This window comes from Kogia breviceps, chromosome 1 (assembly GCF_026419965.1).
Source record: "Kogia breviceps isolate mKogBre1 chromosome 1, mKogBre1 haplotype 1, whole genome shotgun sequence".
NCBI lineage: Eukaryota > Metazoa > Chordata > Mammalia > Artiodactyla > Physeteridae > Kogia > Kogia breviceps.
Window position 1 is genome coordinate 173,363,521 of NC_081310.1, and position 18,667 is coordinate 173,382,187.

At 51.1% G+C, this 18,667-nt stretch overlaps 2 protein-coding genes across 6 annotated transcripts in view; both read left to right on the forward strand.

Annotated features, from left to right (window-relative positions):
* Window positions 1-344: 344 nt before the first annotated feature.
* On the forward strand, window positions 345-4,254 carry LSM10 (LSM10, U7 small nuclear RNA associated). Its single transcript, XM_059047396.2, has 3 exons — window positions 345-513; window positions 1,348-2,027; window positions 3,506-4,254. The coding sequence occupies exon 3, from the start codon at window positions 3,530-3,532 to the stop codon at window positions 3,899-3,901; it is 372 nt and encodes a 123-aa protein (XP_058903379.1). The 5' UTR covers window positions 345-513; window positions 1,348-2,027; window positions 3,506-3,529; the 3' UTR covers window positions 3,902-4,254.
* Window positions 4,255-11,006: 6,752 nt separating this feature from the next.
* STK40 (serine/threonine kinase 40) overlaps window positions 11,007-18,667 on the forward strand; it is a 37,431-nt gene continuing 29,770 nt past the window's right edge. For 2 of the 5 annotated variants that reach the window (XM_059047132.2, XM_059047210.2), the window contains exon 1: window positions 11,007-11,182. The gene's annotated coding sequence lies outside the window, so the exon portion shown is untranslated. Of the gene's footprint in view, window positions 11,183-15,834; window positions 15,878-16,591; window positions 16,670-18,667 lie in introns of all 5 variants that reach the window. The other 3 variants (XR_010836208.1, XM_059047123.2, XM_067011392.1) reach the window with 2 other exon arrangements.

Here is an 18,667-nt window from a genome sequence, read left to right on the forward strand (position 1 = left end):
CCCGCTTGCTGCAACTAGAGAAAGCCCATGCACAGCAACGGAGACCCAACACAACCAAAAATAAATAAATAAATTTATTTTTTTTAAAAAATTATTGAAAATCCCCAAAAGTGTTTGTTTATGTGGGGGATATATACGTGTGCGTATGTGTGTGTATATATATATATATGGTAATCACATATATATGAAATTAAAATTTTAATATTAATTCCCTTTTAAATAACAACAGAACCATTAACATATTTTTATTTAAAAATAACTATATTTTCCAAAAGCAAAAATATGGTGAGAAGAGTGACACTGCTTTATAGTTTTGCAAATCTCTTTTATGTCTATCACAACAGAACAGTTGGATTCTCATATCTGCTTCTGTATTCAGCCCATTGTGCTATGTTGTTTTGGCTGAAGTACATGAAGAAAATCCAGTCTCACACAGAAATGAAGTTGGAAAAGGGACTGCAACTGGAGAACCACTGATATAGAGGCCTCTCCTGAGAAGTTCTACTGTGGAAGGTAGGAAAACAAGAGTAGCATGCATGGAGGAGAAAGACAATTTCAATTTTAAGGATAAGGAGAGACCAGCTGTGATGACTGGTAAAAAGAGAAGCTCCTGGGGAAGGTGGAAACCAGTGAATGAGAGGAGAAGGGAATGACACTAGCCTAACTCTTATTGAGCTTCTCCTGTGTGCCAGGTGCTTTCACACATTAATGACGGTCACTCAAACCTTAAAACAATTCTGAGTTAGTCACGTTTTGTTTTTTCTAATAAAATTGAGGCTGAAGGAAGATAAGCAGCTTTTCCAAGGCTATACAGAATGACCTTTTAAAATGTAAATTAGATCTTGTCACTCTCCTTTGATGGCCTGTCATTGCACTTCCAGTAACAGATGAGGAAACCTGAGGCACAAAGAGGATAATTAACTTGTCTAAAGTCACACAGTTAACAAGGGGCAGATTTAAACCCAGGCACAGCCTCCAGAGCCTGCACTCCTAATCCAGAAATCCAAACGCCTTACCTTGGCTTGCAAAATCCTAAATACCCTGGCTGTTGCCTTCCTCTCCGACTTCTTGTCACACTACTCTTCCCAGTCTTACTGGCCTTTCCGTTTTTCCAAATTGTCAAGCTCATTTGCACCAGGTCCTTTGCACAAACTGTTCCCTCTAATTGCAATGCTCTTCTCCTAGCGTTCACAAGCTTGGCTTCGTGTAATTCATCTCAACTCAGACGGCAAATGTCACCTTCTCAGGACACCCCTGACCGTCCAATAAAATGTCACCCAGTCACTATAACATCGACCCGTTTTAATTCGCAGAAGAAATTTTATCATAATTTTCTTTTTCTCATAGGCGACTCCCCGGCCTCCCCCCACCCAGTAGATTTAAGGGTCGGGTCATCAGATCACGGAGCTTGTCTCCTTGGTCACCCCTACGACCAGAGCCTGGGAAAGTGTCCGACACACGGTGAAGGTTCAATGAATACAGCCGGCCCTCCGTATCCGCGAATGCGGAACCCTCCTATACGACGCCACTTCATAGAAGGGACTTGAGCATCCCTGGTTTCGGTATTCGCGGAGGTTCTGGAACTAACTGCCCCACGGAGGAGGGACGACCTGACTCGCTGAACGGAAGAATGACTCCAAAATAGGAGAAAATCCAATGACGTAGGCCGCGGCTGCAGGCGCGCGAGTCACGCGCCCGCGAGGCCTTCTGGGGATTGTAGTTCCGCGCCCGCCGCGGGGTCGCGGGCCCTGCGCGCCGCCGCACTCTCGATGCTCCGGGAGAGCAGAGCGGCCCCTCGGTTGCCATGGCTTCTCAGTTCGGCCGCGGGAGAGGAGCAGCCTGGCTAGGCGCTCGCTAGTTTCGGCGGCGACGCGCACCTGGACAGCGGAAGGAACGCGCGCGGTGGGTCCGGGAGCCAGGGGCGGAACGCTGGGGAGCCACGAGCCGCGGAGGCGGCGGGAGCGGGGCCAGCGTTTTCCTCCCGATTGCTGAGCGTAGCTCCTCACCCAAGCCTACTCCCACGCTCTGTGAGTAAAGGGTGATCACCATCCCCCTTTTAGGGATTGGCTAACAGGCTTGAAGAAGCCAAGTGGCTTGCTCGAGGTCGCCCTCCTAGGAAGTGGCCGAGCCCGTCCTCGAGACCATACCTGCCTCTTTGCAGTCACTGTGCTGCCCCAAACCCTTGCTTAGACACGTACTCCTGGTGAAGCCTGGGTGGGGTTGTTAGAGTCGGCCGACCCAGCTCCTAGCCTCTCGTCAGTGGTATGGGTAGCTTGCCACACTTAATGCCACCCTGCACAGCCCTTTCGGTATCCTGAATGAGGTCTTAAGGAAAGAAAAGAAAGTTCCACCAACTTGCACTCAGGGTCTGAAAATGGGGGATAGATAAGACAAAGTTACATTAATACAGCATCAGGGCATAATCGAAAGCAAAGGAAAATACATTCAGTGTGGTGAGAGCTTGTTAGCCTCATTTAGCCTATGGTTTAGTAGACGTGGAAACAGGTTCAGAGACATTAAGTAACTGTCCTACGTTTACAGAGTGTGGATGGAGTGAGGAGTCGAACCTCCATTTTTCTACCTTCAAAACGTATGTGTTGTATATGCTACCATTTCTTGTTTTCAACCAATTATCTAAATTTCTGGTTACATGGTGGCAGCATCCTGTAGACCAGTCGTTCTCAGTGCGCCCCAGGTCAGTAACATCAGCATCAACTGAGAATATTTTAGAAGTGCCCATTCTTAGGCCCCACCTCAAACCGACTGAGTCAGAAACTGAAAGGTGGGCCCAGCAATCTGTGTTTTAACAGGTTCTCCAGGTGATTCTGATGCAGGCGATTGTTTGAGAACTGGTGGTTGACCTAGGGGTCACGTTAAAATGCAGATTCTCTAAGTAGGTCTGGGGAAAGCCTGGAGATTCTGTATTTCTAACAAGTGCCTGGGTGATACTGAAACTGCTGGTCCACAGACCATACTTTGAGTAGCAAGGGTGTAAACTACACTTTAGAGCAGTGGTTCTCAAACTCGGATGCATATTAGAATTACCTGGGGAGCTTTTAAAAACTAGGATACCTGGGCCCCACCCCTGACCAAATGAATCAGAACCTCTGGGGTGTGGCAGCCAAGTAAAAACTCAGCGGATGATTTTAACATACAGTGAGGGTTCAGAACCACTCGTGTGGGGTTTGGAGTCAGGCAGCGATGGATTTGAATCCCAGCACCTCCGCTTATCACCTGTGTGACCTTGGGCAAATGACTTAACCTCTCCCGGCCATATTTTCCTCATTTATAAAGTGAGTATAAGTGATCCTTGGCTTGCAAGGTGTGAGGATTCTATGAGATGTGTACCCGAAGCACCTAAGAGTGCTCCATAGACACAGAAATTGGGGAGGTGGGCAGACTTGGGGATGTCTGGGCTGGGGATTTTGTGCCAAAACCTGGTGGAGGTGAGTTAGCAACTGCACCCGCTAGCCTGCCACAGCTCCCCTCTGTGTGCCCCTCCCAGAGCGAGCAGCCGCAGTGCGGAAGAATGGCAGTGAGCCACTCAGTGAAGGAGCGGACCATCTCCGAGAACAGCCTGATCGTCCTGCTGCAGGGCCTCCAGGGCCAGGTCACCACCGTGGACCTGCGGGATGAGAGCATGGCCCGCGGACGCATAGACAACGTGGATGCTTTCATGAACATCCGCCTGGCCCAGGTCACCTACACGGACCGTTGGGGGCATCAGGTCGAGCTGGATGACCTCTTTGTGACAGGCCGGAATGTCCGTTACGTCCACATCCCCGATGATGTGAACATCACCGCGACCATTGAGCAGCAGCTGCAGGTCATCCATCGGGTGCGCAACTTTGGCGGCAAGGGGAAAGGCCGGCGGGAATTTCCCTCCAAACACTATAAGTGAGCCTGTCCCCTCAGCCAGCCCTGGTCCCTACTCAGGTTCCTCCAGAGTTCTACTGAGCCAAAGCCTGCTCTCCCTCCCCGCCCAGAACCTGGGAAGGGAGCAGGGCCAGCCCAGAAGCTGGTATCTGACAGACATCACCTGTCACAGCTGCCTTTCACAGGGTCCCATCTCCCAGACTCACCCTGGGACCCAGAATTCTAGGTATCTCTCTGTGGCCTTGGGGTAGATGACAGTCCCCCCTTTGGATCATTATTTATCTGAATCTCTGATTTACCGGCTTAGGGGATGTGTCCAATAGTTTTCAACCCTCTCCCAGTGAGGATTATTAAATGTGCTCGGCCTGAGCATCCCCATTTCTCTTGTAATTGTGGGTTTTTTTGTCACAAAACTAAATGGGATGCAAACAAGTACTGTGCCTCATGCTTTCCCCTCTGCGCTGGGCTCCCTGTTGGTCCCGTGTCGTAGGGTGCTGGGTCGCAAGCATGGCTGCACGTTGGAATCACCTATCTCACCCTCACCTATTTGGATGGACTTGGTATGAGGTGTGACCTGGTCGGTGGGATTGTTTTTTAAGTTTCCCAGGTGATACGAATATGCAGCAAAGCTTGAGAATGTAGGAGAGGCCTTCAGTCTGGTCGCGGGGAAAGCGGCTCTTCTGTTCCGATGCCCTGTTGAAGAGGTTGTTACTCTCATTGCTCTTGCCTGAGGTGGAGAGGCTGGAGTAATCCTGGGCCCTCCCCTCAAGTGTGGGAGCTCATCCCACAGCAAGAAATCAGGCTCCGATTCTGAGACTCATTGGGTCTTCAGGGAAGAAGGCGTTCTCAGGGTTAGAACCCCAGCCTTTGTTGTAGCTGCCTTGCAGCCATACCAGCCCTGCCACCATCTCGGTAAAAGCGGCTCTGTCCTCTGGAACCAGAGAGTTTGTCTTCATCAAACAAACGTCCACAGCAGCTGCCATGTGCCAGGCCTTCTGCTGAGCACGCATTGTCCAATAAGCTTTGGTCCCTTCTGGAGAGGGGCTTAGAATCTAGCAGAGGAGGTAATCATTTCCTGAGGGAGTTTGGAGAGGAGTGTTCATTTGGGCGCTGGCATCCCACGGTCACTGCATTCACATTCTAGCCCAGTCTGTCCAAGTGTTGGCCCTGGACCACCTCATCAGAACCAACTGAGATGGGTCTAGAAGAGCCACCTTCCTGGCTCCCCAGATTTGAAACAGAACCTGGAACCCGAGAATCTGCATTATCAACACCCACCCACCCACCATGAATCTTCTGCCTATTGTATTTACTTCATTTCCCAGAGGCCCCAGAAGGCCCTTAGACTCTGCCCTTTGCCTTCCGGAGAGAACACTGGGTCGTAGCAGGGAGAAAACCACTTCTCTGAGTTTCCAGGCCCCTTTGACAGCTAGAGTTAAGGGGAGCAGCACAAGAAGACTGCTGGTAAAAGAAACCAGAGGGCAGGCACAGAAAGGAGTTCCTCACTGTGGAAATGTCCATGTTCTCAAAGCCTGTGGGGAGAGAGCCACCCCTTCTGGTAAATGATGAACCGGAGGGAAGTGCACACACAGCCTCCCTTGCAGACATTTCCCACGTGTCTGCAGATGCCCCCAAACTTGAAGAGGTCTCATGCTGGGAGTTTGGCCTAAGGATAGAGGAGAGGTCTAGGTCTGAGGCTTTTACATCGGGAGCAGAGCAAGGAAGAGCCCCCAGGCCAGGGAGCAAAGCGGTTGGGCTAGCACGGGTTGCTGGGAAGAGGGGCTCTGGACATGTTCCATAAGCGTTGTGCACAGATGCCAGCGGGTCTGTATGGTTCTGAGGCAAGGCACTGGGAGGACAGGTGGGAGGGAGGGAACCAGGGTCCACTGAGACACACTCATGCCGAGTCCCTGGGGTAGAGCACAGCTAAGTGTCCAAGCCCCAAGGTTATGGGTCTTGGCATCTGGTCCTGGGTTGCTGGGAAAGGCTGGCAGGGGCCCAGGTGGAGGGGTGGAGGGAGCTCAGTGCCCGCCAAGCTATAGCAAGCCACGGGTCATTCATTCCACAAGTAATTTGAGTCACTGTGCTAGCTACTGAGGGAACATCAAGAGAGACAGAGGTCCTGCTCTCAGGGAGCTGACATTTTGGAGGGGGGAGACTAACAAAAGTAAACATACAGGCATCATGAAGGAAATAAACAGGGCCCTTTGAGAGAAAATAGGTGGTTTTATTTCAGAAAGTATGGACTGAAGAAAAACTGAGAAGGGGGGTGGGATAAATTGGGAGATTGGGATTGACATATATACACTACTATGTATAAAATAGATAACTAATGAGAACCTACTGTATAGCACAGGGAACTCTACGCAGTGCTCTGTAGTGACCTAAATAGGAAGGAAATCCAAAAAAGAGGGGATATACGTATACATATAGCTGATTGACTTTGGTATACAGCAGAAACTAACACAACATTGTAAAGCAACTATACTCCAATGAAAATTAATAAAAAGAGAAAGAAAAAAAAAAAAAAACTGAGAAGGAGCCTATCATTTAAAGAGCCAAGGGGGCTTCCCTGGTGGCGCAGTGGTTGCGAGTCTGCCTGCTGATGCAGGGGACACAGGTTCATGTCCCGGTCCGGGAGGATCCCATATGCCGCGGAGCAGCTGGGCCCGTGAGCCATGGCCACTGAGCCTGTGCGTCTGGAGCCTGTGCTCCGCAACGGGAGAGGCCACAACAGTGAGAGGCCCGCGTACCACACAAAAAAATAAAAAATAAAAATAAAGGGCCAAGGGAGGCAGAGGAAATCGCCAGTGCAAAGGTCCTGAGGTGAGAAAGCTTGGGGGTTGGGGGCAATATCAGAATACCCTTGTGACTGTTGACAGAGGGGAGGGAGGCAGGAGAAATGGGAAGGGGGTGAGGCAAATGATACAGGGCCTTGTGGATAAGCAGTATAGCTGGTTCCATTTTCAGGTGTGTAAGAAATATAAATTGAATTTTCTCTAACTCAACTGAATTCATATTTGGCTTCACTCAGCCAGAGTGGCAGAAACGTAATTGCAGTCAATTCAGAGTTCCCCGTCACTTTCCTCAGAATTGGTTGAATTCTAGGGCACTTCCTCTGAAGATGCCAAAGCTTGGGCAAGGTACTCTGATCTGATGGTGTCTGATCCAGTCACACTAGCATCCCCTGAGATGTCCTAGTTTTGTACTGGTTTTCTGTCTTCAGCCTGCTCAGGATGCTGCTGAGTTGCTCCTTCCTGACCCATCCCCCTCTCAGTATTCAGATTCTTACTCTACTTTTTCCAGGCCACTCAGGCCCAGGAAATTCCTAGGGTCTTGGGTTAGTTAGGCCCCGCTGTTTGCCCCAGTGCAGCACACAGCTGTTTCTTCAGAGGGTTTTATTACTTCTTGGTGCTCCACCAAGAAAAGGAGCACAACTCTTCCTGCTTCCTGGGCCCTGATGCCCTCTAGCTCAGAGGCTGAGGAGAAGCTTCTCTATTCTCAGGCACTGCCCCCTAAAGTCTCAGTCTCCCAGATCCCCCCTGTTACAGTTTTCTAAATTTGGATCTGCACAGATATTCTTTCCATTCCTCCCTGAAGGCAAGCCTCTTGGAATTCAGAAGCAAAAAATGAACTCTGCATTCTGTCGTATCATTTGTTTCCTGGAGTAATGTATGCAGAGTAACCTAACTACCTGCACAAGGGAAGGGTGGAGGGACACCAAGGAAAAGACGAAAAACATATTTCAAAATGTCATCGTCCCATCGGAGTTTGGGTTTTGTGCTCATTGCTGCAGCCTTTGTTCAAGCCCGCACATACACCGATGTGGGGATCCCAGTTGCTGACTGAGCCCCCTGGAATTCTGAGTGCTCAGGTGGGATGGCATGCCCCCTCATCTCCCTCCCCTCCGAGCCTTGGAGAGAAGAGTACAGGATGCTCTCTCATTTGGGGGAGGAGACTCCCAGAGCTGGGTGGCCTATGGCTTGAAGTTCAGATCTCTTTGGGGGGCCACACGAGTGATGTGACATCTCCAGCTCTCAGCTGGATGGGACTTGCAGGAGAGCATCCAGTTCAGTGAGTTCCAGTCTGGCATCCCCAACTGAAGGGTCCCTGAGGGCAGCAGGAGTCCCTTGAGTTCTTATCAGTGTTCCATAGGGACCCAGAGAAACAGCACACGGTATGTGAAGGTTACCCAAGCTAGTTTGGTCTCTGCTTCAGGCTGGAGTTACACCAACAGCGTGGCGGTCACACTGGCTTGCTCCTCCTGATCACAAGCTCTTATGGCTGTAATATGAGGCTGTAATGAATAAAAAGGAAGAAATGACTTGATGCAGGTTGTACGGGAGACAAAATCTTACCAGATATGTGGCTCATGTGGATGGAAAATACTAAAAGAAGCCTTCGAGGTGAGACGGTTGGGAATCACTGATCCAATCCAACTCTGTCGTTTTACAATTGAGGAAACTGAGGTCCACTTTCCTCAGGGGGAAGGTGGAGGCATCTGCCAGGTCCTGTGATTAAGGTAATGGCAGAATGCCAAGATGGTCATCACAGATAGCTACTGCTTGTTGAATCTCACTGTGTGCCAGGCCCTGTGCCAGGGGCTCTATGTGCTCCAGGAGGGCAGAACTGTGGTCTGTTTGGTCCCACTGGGTCTCTAGCATCCAGCTCAGTGCTCTGCACATAGCAGGCACTCCTTAAATCTTTGTGGAATGAATGAATCATCTCATTTCATCATTACAACAACCCTGGAGGTTTATACTAGTAGCCCCATTTTACAGGTGAACAAACAGGCCCAGAGAGGTGACGTGACTTGCTCAAGGTCGAAGAGCCAGTGAAGAGGAATGTGGGGATTTGAACTCAGGTCTGTATGCCTGAAACTCCATGATCTTTACTACTGCACGACACCATTCTGCCTCCCAGCCCTCCTGATGCTGGTAACCGGGTAACATAAGCAGCACCTCTGCTCACAGTGGTGGTACCCAGCCATCAGGTGTGGGCCTGGCACTCGGAACTTGCCATACCTTGGGTCTAGGGGCTTGGCCACAAAGAGAAGTCAGAAGTCAGCCAGTAGGAAGGGTTTGCTGGGTTCCAGAAGCCTGAGGAAGCTCCCCAGGGTTGAATGTCTCCTCCTCTCCTTCTGTAACAGGCAGATCTGCTGGTACATCCTCAAGCAACCATCTCATGCTGTTGTGACAGGCGTCACTTTGTTATGGCAGCGACGTCTGCCAGCATGCCCAGAGTTGGAGAGCCAGCAGGAGAGTATGTCACCGTGCGTGTGTGATGCAGCGGTCTCCTCCTGTCGGTGTCCTGGTGACAGTTTTTCATTTCCTCTGGCTGGCACCTTTCCTTTCTATTCATTACCTCTCCTACTCCTCTCTTTCTCTTCCTCCTCCTCCTCTTTGTTAAAATTCTATATTTTGAATTGGCTGAGAGCCTCCTGGGGGTGGGGATGGTGGTGTCAGCTCTAAGTGATTCATCTAGCTGATAATTAGAGCTCTGGAAAACCCAACACTCATTCCTGTCAGTCAGGGCTTCCGGAATCCCTAGGCTTTTCACTTTGTCAGAGAGAGGAGCTTGGGGGGCTGGGCCCCGCTTCTTTGTGCCTGACTTTCGGTCCCCCACTGCACTGAACCTCGGTAACTGAGAGGAGCAGGAACACTCTTATTCGCCAGGTCCCGTGAAAAGCCCTTTCCACACTCACTGGATCCTCACAGTGATCCCACGAAGTGTTATCCCTATGTTGACAGATGGGGATAACTTGCACACAGTCACTCAGCTTGTAAGGGACACAGCAAGTACTCAAATCCAGCCTTTTCGGAATCTGTCAGACTTGGTTCAAATCACAGCCCTGCCATTATTAGCTGTATGTGTCTTTGGACAGTTTACTTCCCCTCTCAGAGCTCTAGCTGCTTCATCTGTGAACAGACTCCTTAACGCTGATGTCTCTAAAGTGCTTAACACAGTGTGTGACATAATACTGGAGCTGTTTCGATTACTACTGTTATTCAGTCCCATCAGCTCAGTGTGCACTAGGCATTCAGAGACAAAGAGATGGACACAGGAGGAAGCAGCCAGACTCACACCAACTCTCACGTCCTGGCACTGCCTGTGTGGAGATGACAAATGCGTGCATACACGTAAGTGCCTGGCCACACACCCTAGGAAAATCCAGCAGTGTGCACACAGGCTTGGACACGTGTGCCCACATGGATACAGAAATGACACAGCTGGAAAGACACCCGGGGGTTAGACAGTCATATGCAACAAGCACCCTGGCTCACACCTGGAAGACAAAGGAGTGGGCCCATGGTGGCTGGTGCTGCCACCACGGAGCCCTTCTAGCTGCTTCTGCATGCCAGCGGAGGGAAGCCAGGCTCTCAGAGGGCCCCAGTGAGTCACCAGACTGATGCAATCCTTTTAAAGGGCTCATCTGCCGGTTCAAGAAGCTGAATCATGGAGGGCGTGGTTGCTGGAGGAGGAGGAGAAAGGGACCGAAACTGCAGCAGGAGGGGCTGAGGTTAGGTGGCTGGAATCGCTAACAGGAACTCTTCACTGTTAACCTCCCTGGTCGAGACTCTAAGGATCTTCAAATTGAAGCGTGGTTTCTACAAAAGCGAGGGCCCCCGAGGGAAATGAATTGTGAGGGCTATGACAGGAATTCCTATCATTGATTGAGCCTCACGGCAGCGCTCACCACACAAAGCTCCAGAAACAGAGAAATGGGGGTCAAGTTAGAGCCACTTTTCTGAGAAACACACTACAACTGGCCGACCTTTCAAATGCTGCAGACGTCTCCAGACCCGGGAGGGCGAGTGTAGGGCACGCAAGGCTCAGTGGAGTAGGGGCGGGGGCGGTGCCTCCGGCCCCACCTCACCGCAGACATAGCTAAGCGGTAAGTACCGCCCCTTAGGGTCTCAATGTCCAATCGTTTCTCAGGTTTAGGCTCGGACCCCACCCTGAACCAATCCTCAATCGGATTCTGGACTCTTGCCTGAAGGCTTCCGCCCATTGTCAAGATGGCGCCCAATCCCTGCGCCGTGGGCTGTAGATACGGGCAAGGGGCGGGAATGCGGCTCGTCCGGGAGGAGGGGGCGGTGCGTCACTTCCGTTGTCAGGTGGCGGCGCCGCAGCCATGGAGGGAGGCGGCGGCAGCGGCGGCGGCGGGTCGGGCGGCTGCGCCGGGAGGCGACGGTGAGCGGCTCCCACGCCCCTGGACCGGCCCCGGCCCCCCGCGACGGAGCGCCGAGCAGCCCCGGCTCCGGGCTACGGACTATGGGCGAGCAGCGCTGAGCACCGGGGGAAGGTGAGGGCAGGGGTCCGGGAGCTGGGAGCCGGGCCGGGGGTGCGGGTTGGTGGGGCTGGCCTCAGCGACCGTAGCGCGGGGACCCGGGTGACAGCCTGAGGCCGTCCGGCTGCGACAGAAATGGCAACAGCGATTGTGCCGTCCTCCGCTGTGGTTTGCGCTTCTCGGGCGGCGGGGGCGGGGGCTCCTGCGCGCCGGTTACCCGGTGGCTGCGGGGAGTCTCGGTCCCGCCGCAGCCCTGGGAGGTGGCACTGCCAGCCTTGCCAGGAGTCACTCGGCCAGTCAGTGAAGGCGCCGGATTTGAACCAGCCAGGTTTTCCCCAAGAGACACCCTCTGCCTCTCCACGCTGCCCCCTGATCCCGAGAAGGACATGAAAGTTGAAACGAGTCCCCAGATAGGACCAGCCCGGGCTTCCTCCAGGAGCCCTCACCCGTTGGCACGGGCACCATCGCTGCTGAGGAATTTTCGAATCCCGGGAGGTGTTAAGGTGCGGGTCAGAGCTATCTGCCTGCCGGTGCTACGTTTGGCCGGCCTTTTCCAAGGAGAGAGCCTACTGCTTTGGTCAGTGTTTCACCTGCTGTGCCCTCTCAGGCCCGCCCATTCCCACGCCGCTTGGCACCACCTTCCAGCCAGTAGATGGGGGCATCGGGATTCCCGACGCCGAGTACTCTCCACCCCCGCTTCCTAGGTTTGATCCCTGTTTGTTGGCGGAAGGAAGAGATGACAGCCGCCTTCGCTGTCAAGATAGACTTTGCTCTGTATTAAGTCACTGGAGGAAACCGGTTGGCTTTGCTTGGTTTTGAGAGCAGTGAAGAAGAGGGTAGTCACTCTGGGCTGGGCGCCTTCCCTCTTGGCTTAGCTTTACATGAGATAAGGAAAAGCAGGATATGTAATTGTCAGGCCCAAAGAACCCCTGTTTGTAAACAGTGCTTGTGAGCTGGGCCAGTGCTTGGTGGCCCTACTGTGCCAGTTGTTTGTCCCTTAGATCTAGACAGTGTGGAGATAGCCCTCGTTCGTTCATTCATTCATTCATTCCCCACGTGACAACAGCAATGCCCTTGCCTGGACGGGCAAGCACCCTATATTATAGAGGTTAAGAGTGGGCTTTGGAGCCAGAATTCCTGAGTTCAAATTCTAGCTCTGCAGCTTTGTAGCTGTGTGACCTTGGGCACATTGTTTAACCTCTCTGTGCCTCAGTGTTCTCAGCTATAAAACAGAGGTGATAACATAGAATTGTTGTGAAGATTTAAAAAGTTAACACATGTAACACACGTAGAACCATGTCTGCCACGTAATAAGAATTCAATAAATGTTAGCTGTTCTTATTCTTATGTCAAGAAGCTCACAGTCTAGTTAAAGGAGACTGACCTGTAAATAAATAATTGAAACGTAGTCTTGAAAAACTAGTAACAGCAAGAACAGAGGGCTGTGGGAGCCCAGGGAAGGAAGCTTCTAGCTCAGCCTGAGTTGGGCAGGGTGCAGGGAGGTTTGGGGGAGGCTTGGAAGAAATGATGATGCTAGAGCTACGTCTAGAAGGATGGGAAGGCTCAGCCAGGTGAGAACAAAGGGACAAGGTACTCCACTTAGACATGTCAACTCAGAGTTTTTCCAGAAACCTCAGATTGTTCAGTATGGTGGTATGAAAGGCAACCTGGTGCCAGGTAAAGCAGTACAGGTGGACAAGGGAATGCCACATTAACAATTTGGGACTTTGTACCAAGGGCAGTGGGGAGCAAGTGAAGAGGTTTTAAGCAGAGGAGTGTCACGATTAGACTTGTGTTTTAGAATGCTCTCTCTGGAGCCTCAGCAGGAGGGAAGGGAGAAGAGAGGAGAGACTAAAGCACTGGAGACCTCTTCAGAGGCTACTGCAGGCCTCTGAGAGAAGAGAGATGGCGTGGGGTGGGGGATCTTTGCTGAGACAGCACTGTATGCAACTGGTGGCAGGTGACAAGCTCCCTGCATTGCCCTGGGCAGCTCTGCCTGCCCCAGAAGTGCCTGGCACATGTGCCCCTCTCTTCCTGAGATTGCAGGTCACTCGAGCAGCTGGGCTGGTGAGGCTGTCCTCTCAGAAGGTCAGTTGTAAAGTCAGGTGCTCCCTGGGGCCTTTAATTTGGCCTTTTGGGAAGGCAGCAGATTGTAGTAGTTAAGAGCCTATTTGGTTCTGCTGTCAGACAGAATCTCAGTTCAAATCCCAGCCCTGCTGTCAGTAGAGGTTACTTTTTCTTCCGGTTCCCAGATTTCTCATCTGAGGAAAATGTGGGCAGTAAGAGTCCTTCCCTTGTAGGGAAGTTGTGAGGATTCAGTAAGATGTTGCAGGTTGGGCATTTAGCACACACTGAATAAGAAATGCTTGATAAATGTTAGCTGCTGTTGCAGGCTGCAGGAAAGGACTTCTAAGAATTAGTTGAAGCAGTTAGTGGCAACTAAAACTGTGTCCCATTGAGCTGTCAGAAATGTCCTGAGGGATCACAAGACCACAGAATTTTATTGTATTCTCTCCAAAAAAGAAATCTGTGGGGAATTTACCGAGTCTGTATGGGAGCCATGCAGATGATTCAGCTCAGCTCTTTAAAAGAACCATTTTTAAAAATAGAAGCAGGACTACTGAGAAGAAAAAAAAAAATCATGTTTTAAAGTATACTAGGAGAAAAAGTATTTCAAGTTTGTTCCTTGTGTGTCCCTGTTAGTGACCCTAGTCTGTTATCTGAACTAGTACCATCAGGAAGCACACATTGATGTGTTGTGGTGACTTAAAATTCGGAACCCCTGTTCCACACACATGAGCTCCCAAGCGTGGCTGAGGATGTGCTGGGTGCCAGGTGCAGAATGAGAATGGCGAGGCACGCCCTGCCCTGGCGGAGCTTGTGGTCTAACAGGGACCAGGCGGGCTCCTAACCAACTGATATTTGCATAGAGTTTGGTGAGTGTCTCATAGGAGTCTGTGCAGCATGTAGTGGGAGTGAGATGAAGGAGTGATTCTCCTCGGGGATGGGGAGGTGACTGGGGAGAACTTTGGAGAGCCCTTAGAACTTGAGCTGGATCTTGATGAAAATTGAATCTTGAAGGATGAATAGAGCTTTCTGAGGGTTCATGAAGCACTCCAGGCAGGGGAGCAGCAAGGCACAGGCATGGACGCAGGCTGGTGTGTGTGCACACTGTAGGAACCACAAGAGGTTCTGGCACAGGATGTGAAGGGACCTGGCTTTAGGACATGCTGGAGAGGTAAGCATCAGTGCTAAGATGCTTGAACTTCTTATTCTGTTGGTGATGGGATGCTTTGGTTTAAGGGAGGAAACACCATTAGACCTACATCTTGCCTGGAGCCCTCTGGCTGCCAGTGGGGGATGGACTGGGGATAGAACAAGTCTGGAATCTCTGTAGGAGGCTTTTGCAGTAATCGAAGTAAGGGCTGGTGGGGGCCTGGGTCAGGGTAGAGGCAGTTGGGATGAGGAGGAAGGGCATAGATCAGAGCTGTTTTGGGGGAAATCAACTGGACTCTGGGAGTGCTTGGCAGTGATGATTGAGGGAGGAGCAATGATGGCAGGTGACCTCGAGCTTCCCGATTTGGCTGACAGAGTGAATGATAGTGCAGATATAGAGACGGCAGAAGATAATGGCCAGTGAAATCCACCAACTCCATTCAGTAAGCCCTCTCATGGGAGAGTGTCAGTTGCAAAGTCTGTGGCACTCTGTCCAGCTTCGGGCCAGGCTTCTCTCTGGTTTTGCCTGCGTCAGCACCTGGGAAAAGGGCAGCTTCCCTTCCTTCATCTTCCCCCTGCCCAGATTTGCCCAGGACGGTGAACTTCTTCAGTATTTCAGAAACTCAAGTGGCTGAGTCTGCAAAACTTCTGTGACTTCCTCAGCCTTCAGATGGCCCCAAAGGGCAGCCCTTCAGTCAGGTGCCATCCATACTGATTCATCAAGTGATGGGTCCTGGACAGCAGCATGCCCTCAGGGGAGAGATGGTCATTCCCAGTGCTCCTGGGGAGATCTTATCTAGAAAGAGACCTTGAGGTTGGATTTACTCCAGAGGCTGGATCAGCCAACTCAGTCCCTCTTCTCTGGAAGGAGAGATGTCTGCCCCAGGCCACCTGGGACTCACTCAGAACCATTGGGGAAGTGAGAGGGAGCTGCCTTTGTGCCCTTATCCCTCTGAGCTCTAAGGGAGTACAGAGCTAGGCCTGAATCAGACTGGGCTGCAGAGAGGGATGTGCTGGTAGATGGGGCTTCAAACAGTCCCTTTGGAATTGGGGAGATTTTTGCAGGATTTGTCCTTGCATTTGTGGTGTGAAGAAGGTAGAAGAGAAAGTGGCCTGAGACAAGGGCACTTCTTCCTCCTCCACCTGCTCAGATGAGACTGTGGCCTTGAAGGTGGCCCCGGGCCCATAGCAGCCCTGCATCCCCTCTCGGGATCTGTAATCAAGATCCAAGAAGGGAAAGGATGGTGTTGCTTGCTTTGATTTACTTACTATCTTAGAGATGTTTCCACTTTGTCTCCTACACACCTGGGTCATTTTTGGCAATATTGTATCATCATTGTGTAATTTATTCAACAGACTCTCTGCTGATGAACTTAGGTTATTTTCAGCCTTTTGCTCTCCAAACAAAGCTGAAGTGACTATCTGCATATGTGTGGTTTTTCCCACCTTAGGTATCTGCAGGATAAATTCCAAGAGGAGTTGCTGCTTCAGAGAGTATCCTTCATGTTCATTATTTTTAAAGTAATTTCTTGGCCCCCTTTTAGTGAACTGGAGAAGCCTGATTTTCGCTCAGCAAAGCAAAGATACTCTTTTGGGTTGACATCCCTCTTCCCAAGGGGCACTGAGAACCCCAGTGGTGGTCACCCTTTTCTGGCTCTTGGCAGTCTGTCTTGGTGTCAGTTGGGGTTCCCTAGAGCTTACACAGCCCAGCAGTCTTACAGGTCTGATGGTTTCAAAGAAACTCTAGTTGTTGGACAGCACCAGAGAAACTGAGAACGGCTCTTGTCATTTAGGATGAAGCTGTCCCCTCTACATCTGCTTACAGACCATCACCTACTTGGCAAAAGAGACCAAGGATCTTTTGGCTTTGGGGAGTCTGTGACCCAAGGGTCCAGAAGGAAGAGAAAGTAACCTGGACATGGTAGAGGAAGCTGGCAGGAGCAGGACTGGTGTGCCTGTCACCTGTCTTTGGGTTTAGGGCAGAGCTGGTTTGAGGTGTGATCAGGGGATAGCAGGTGCCTCTAGGGAGAGGCTTGGTTCAGCCTCTTGGGAGACCTTGGGACTGGCATAGCCCAAAATTCTGTGGGACTTTTGGAGCCCCACTGCTTGCATTGCCACCTTTGGAGAGCAGGAATCCTACCCCTTTTTGTAGTAGAGCCCCTGGCATTACCATGTTTGTGTGACTTCCATGACTGTGTTCTCCTCCAGCTCCGCTCCCAAGGTGGTCCCTCCTGAAGGAACAGGAAGGAAACCAGCCACAAAAGAAGGATCCCCACCACCTTCCAGGTCCTTTGCTAAGTACTCTGCAATATGTATTGAGGCCTTCTCACAATCTTAAGGAAGGAGAGCTTGACTCTGTTTTACAGAGAACCCTCAGACACTGAGGGGTTAAGGAACCCTCAGCCAGCAAGGGCAGAGCCGGATTTCCAGCCCACACTCGTGTGACCCTAGAGCCCATGCCATCCCATTCCCCCATCCTGGCCAGGCTCTGGCCCCAGGGAGCCCAGGCCGCATGGAATAAAGCCGTAGAGCTGGAAGGGGCCTTGACAAAGCTGAAGCAGTCCCTTCTTTTTTCCTAGAAGAATGGAAACTGCCACTGCCTGGAGACAAGTCCTTCCCCTCCTGCCCTGTGAGTAGTGGGGTAAGGAGACCTTCAACCATGTCACCCAGCATTTAAGGCTCAGATCAGACCTGGCTTGAGAAGCCAGTTCTGCCACTTGCTAGCTGAGTGACCTTGAAGAAATGGCTTCCTATCTCCAAACCCAGTTTCCTCCAAAGTAGTAATGAGGATTAAACACGAGGTGTTACTGTCTGTGGCAGGTTCGGCCTGGTGCCTGACCCGCAGTCAGGACCCAGGGGCTGGCTCTGGTGAAGCCTAGGTGAGCTCTTTGCTGGTGGGCCTGAGTATCCCGAAAGAGGTGTTATGAACCAGCTTCCAGGTCTCCAGTTTGAACGGTTCGGTGGTCTTCCCAGCCTTTATAGAAACCGGGTGGTGAACAGGAAGTTCCTTATAGGCAAATTTACAAGTTACCTGAGAGAGTTTCAATGTACCGGGAGTGGTGGTTTGTCCCTTCTATCCCCCACTCTCCTGATGCAGCCTTGCATCAACATGCAGGCCCACACGTTCGGGGCATTCGCATGCCATACTCCCTCAAGTGTGCCTTCCCTAAGACCCAGCCTCCCCTGATTCCATTACCACTCTTAATAATTCTAATGGGCTCAGAAATTTTTTTAGACTTTTCAAAATTATTATAGTAGCCTACAATGAAACAGGTAAACAATATAGAAGAATATAAAATAAAACTCTCCATCTCCTTCGGGCCCCTAGTTCTATTACCTGGAGGTATCCACTGTTAAGTTTCTTCTAGAAATTTCCTATGCATATTCAAGGGTGTGTATAATCATCTTTTTTTTTTTACCCAAATGGGATCATCTTATACAAATAGTACTGCAGTTTGCTTTTGCTTTTTCATTTATTAATTTATTTATTTATGGCTGCGTTGGGTCTTCATTGCTGCGTGCAGGCTTTCCCTAGTTGCAGCGAGCGGGGACTACTCTTCATTGCAGTGCACGGGCTTCTCATTGTGGTGGCTTCTCTTGTGGAGCACGGGCTCTAGGCATGCGGGCTTCAGTAGTTGTAGCACGTGGGCTCAGTGGTGGTTTTGGCTTGCGAGCTCTAGAGCGCAGGGTCAGTAGTTGTGGTGCACGGGCTCAGTTGCTCTGTGGCTTGTGGGATCTTCCTGGACCAGGGCTCGAACCCATGTCCCCTGCATTGGCAGCCGATTTCTTAACCACTGCGCCACCAGGGAAGTCCCCTGCAGTTTGCTTTTTTTAGTGTAACGTATCCTAGACATCTTCATCTACCAGCAGATGTGGGCCTAGTCTTAAAGGCTGCGTAGTAGTCCCCTGTCTGGATGTACCATGATGGAGTGAACCAGTCCTCTCTTGGCGGACATTTAGATTGTTTCCTGTCTGGGGGAGATGTGTGTGCGTTTTGGTATTTGTGGTTTTGTCTTTGTGGGTAGCCCTGCTACCCAGGGCTCTCCAGGGACCCTTGTTGAGCACATTCATCTTGGTAAACTTGTGTGAGTGAACCTGGAGGATAAATCCCTAGAACTGGATGTGCTGGGCCCGGGGCAAATGCATTTTCTTCTGCTTTGCTAGCTGTGGTTTCACCTTGTCTTCTGCACACCTGTGGGGCCTGTGCAGGGGATTCTGAAGCGGTCAAGGCCCCAGGCCCTGCCCCCAGGAGCTCACCCTCTGGAGAGACACAGGCAAGCATGC

What these genes read in the sequence shown, in the direction of transcription:
- LSM10 (XM_059047396.2), top strand. Translation starts at nt 3,530, where the DNA reads ATGGCAGTGAGCCACTCAGTGAAGGAGCGGACCATCTCCGAGAACAGC.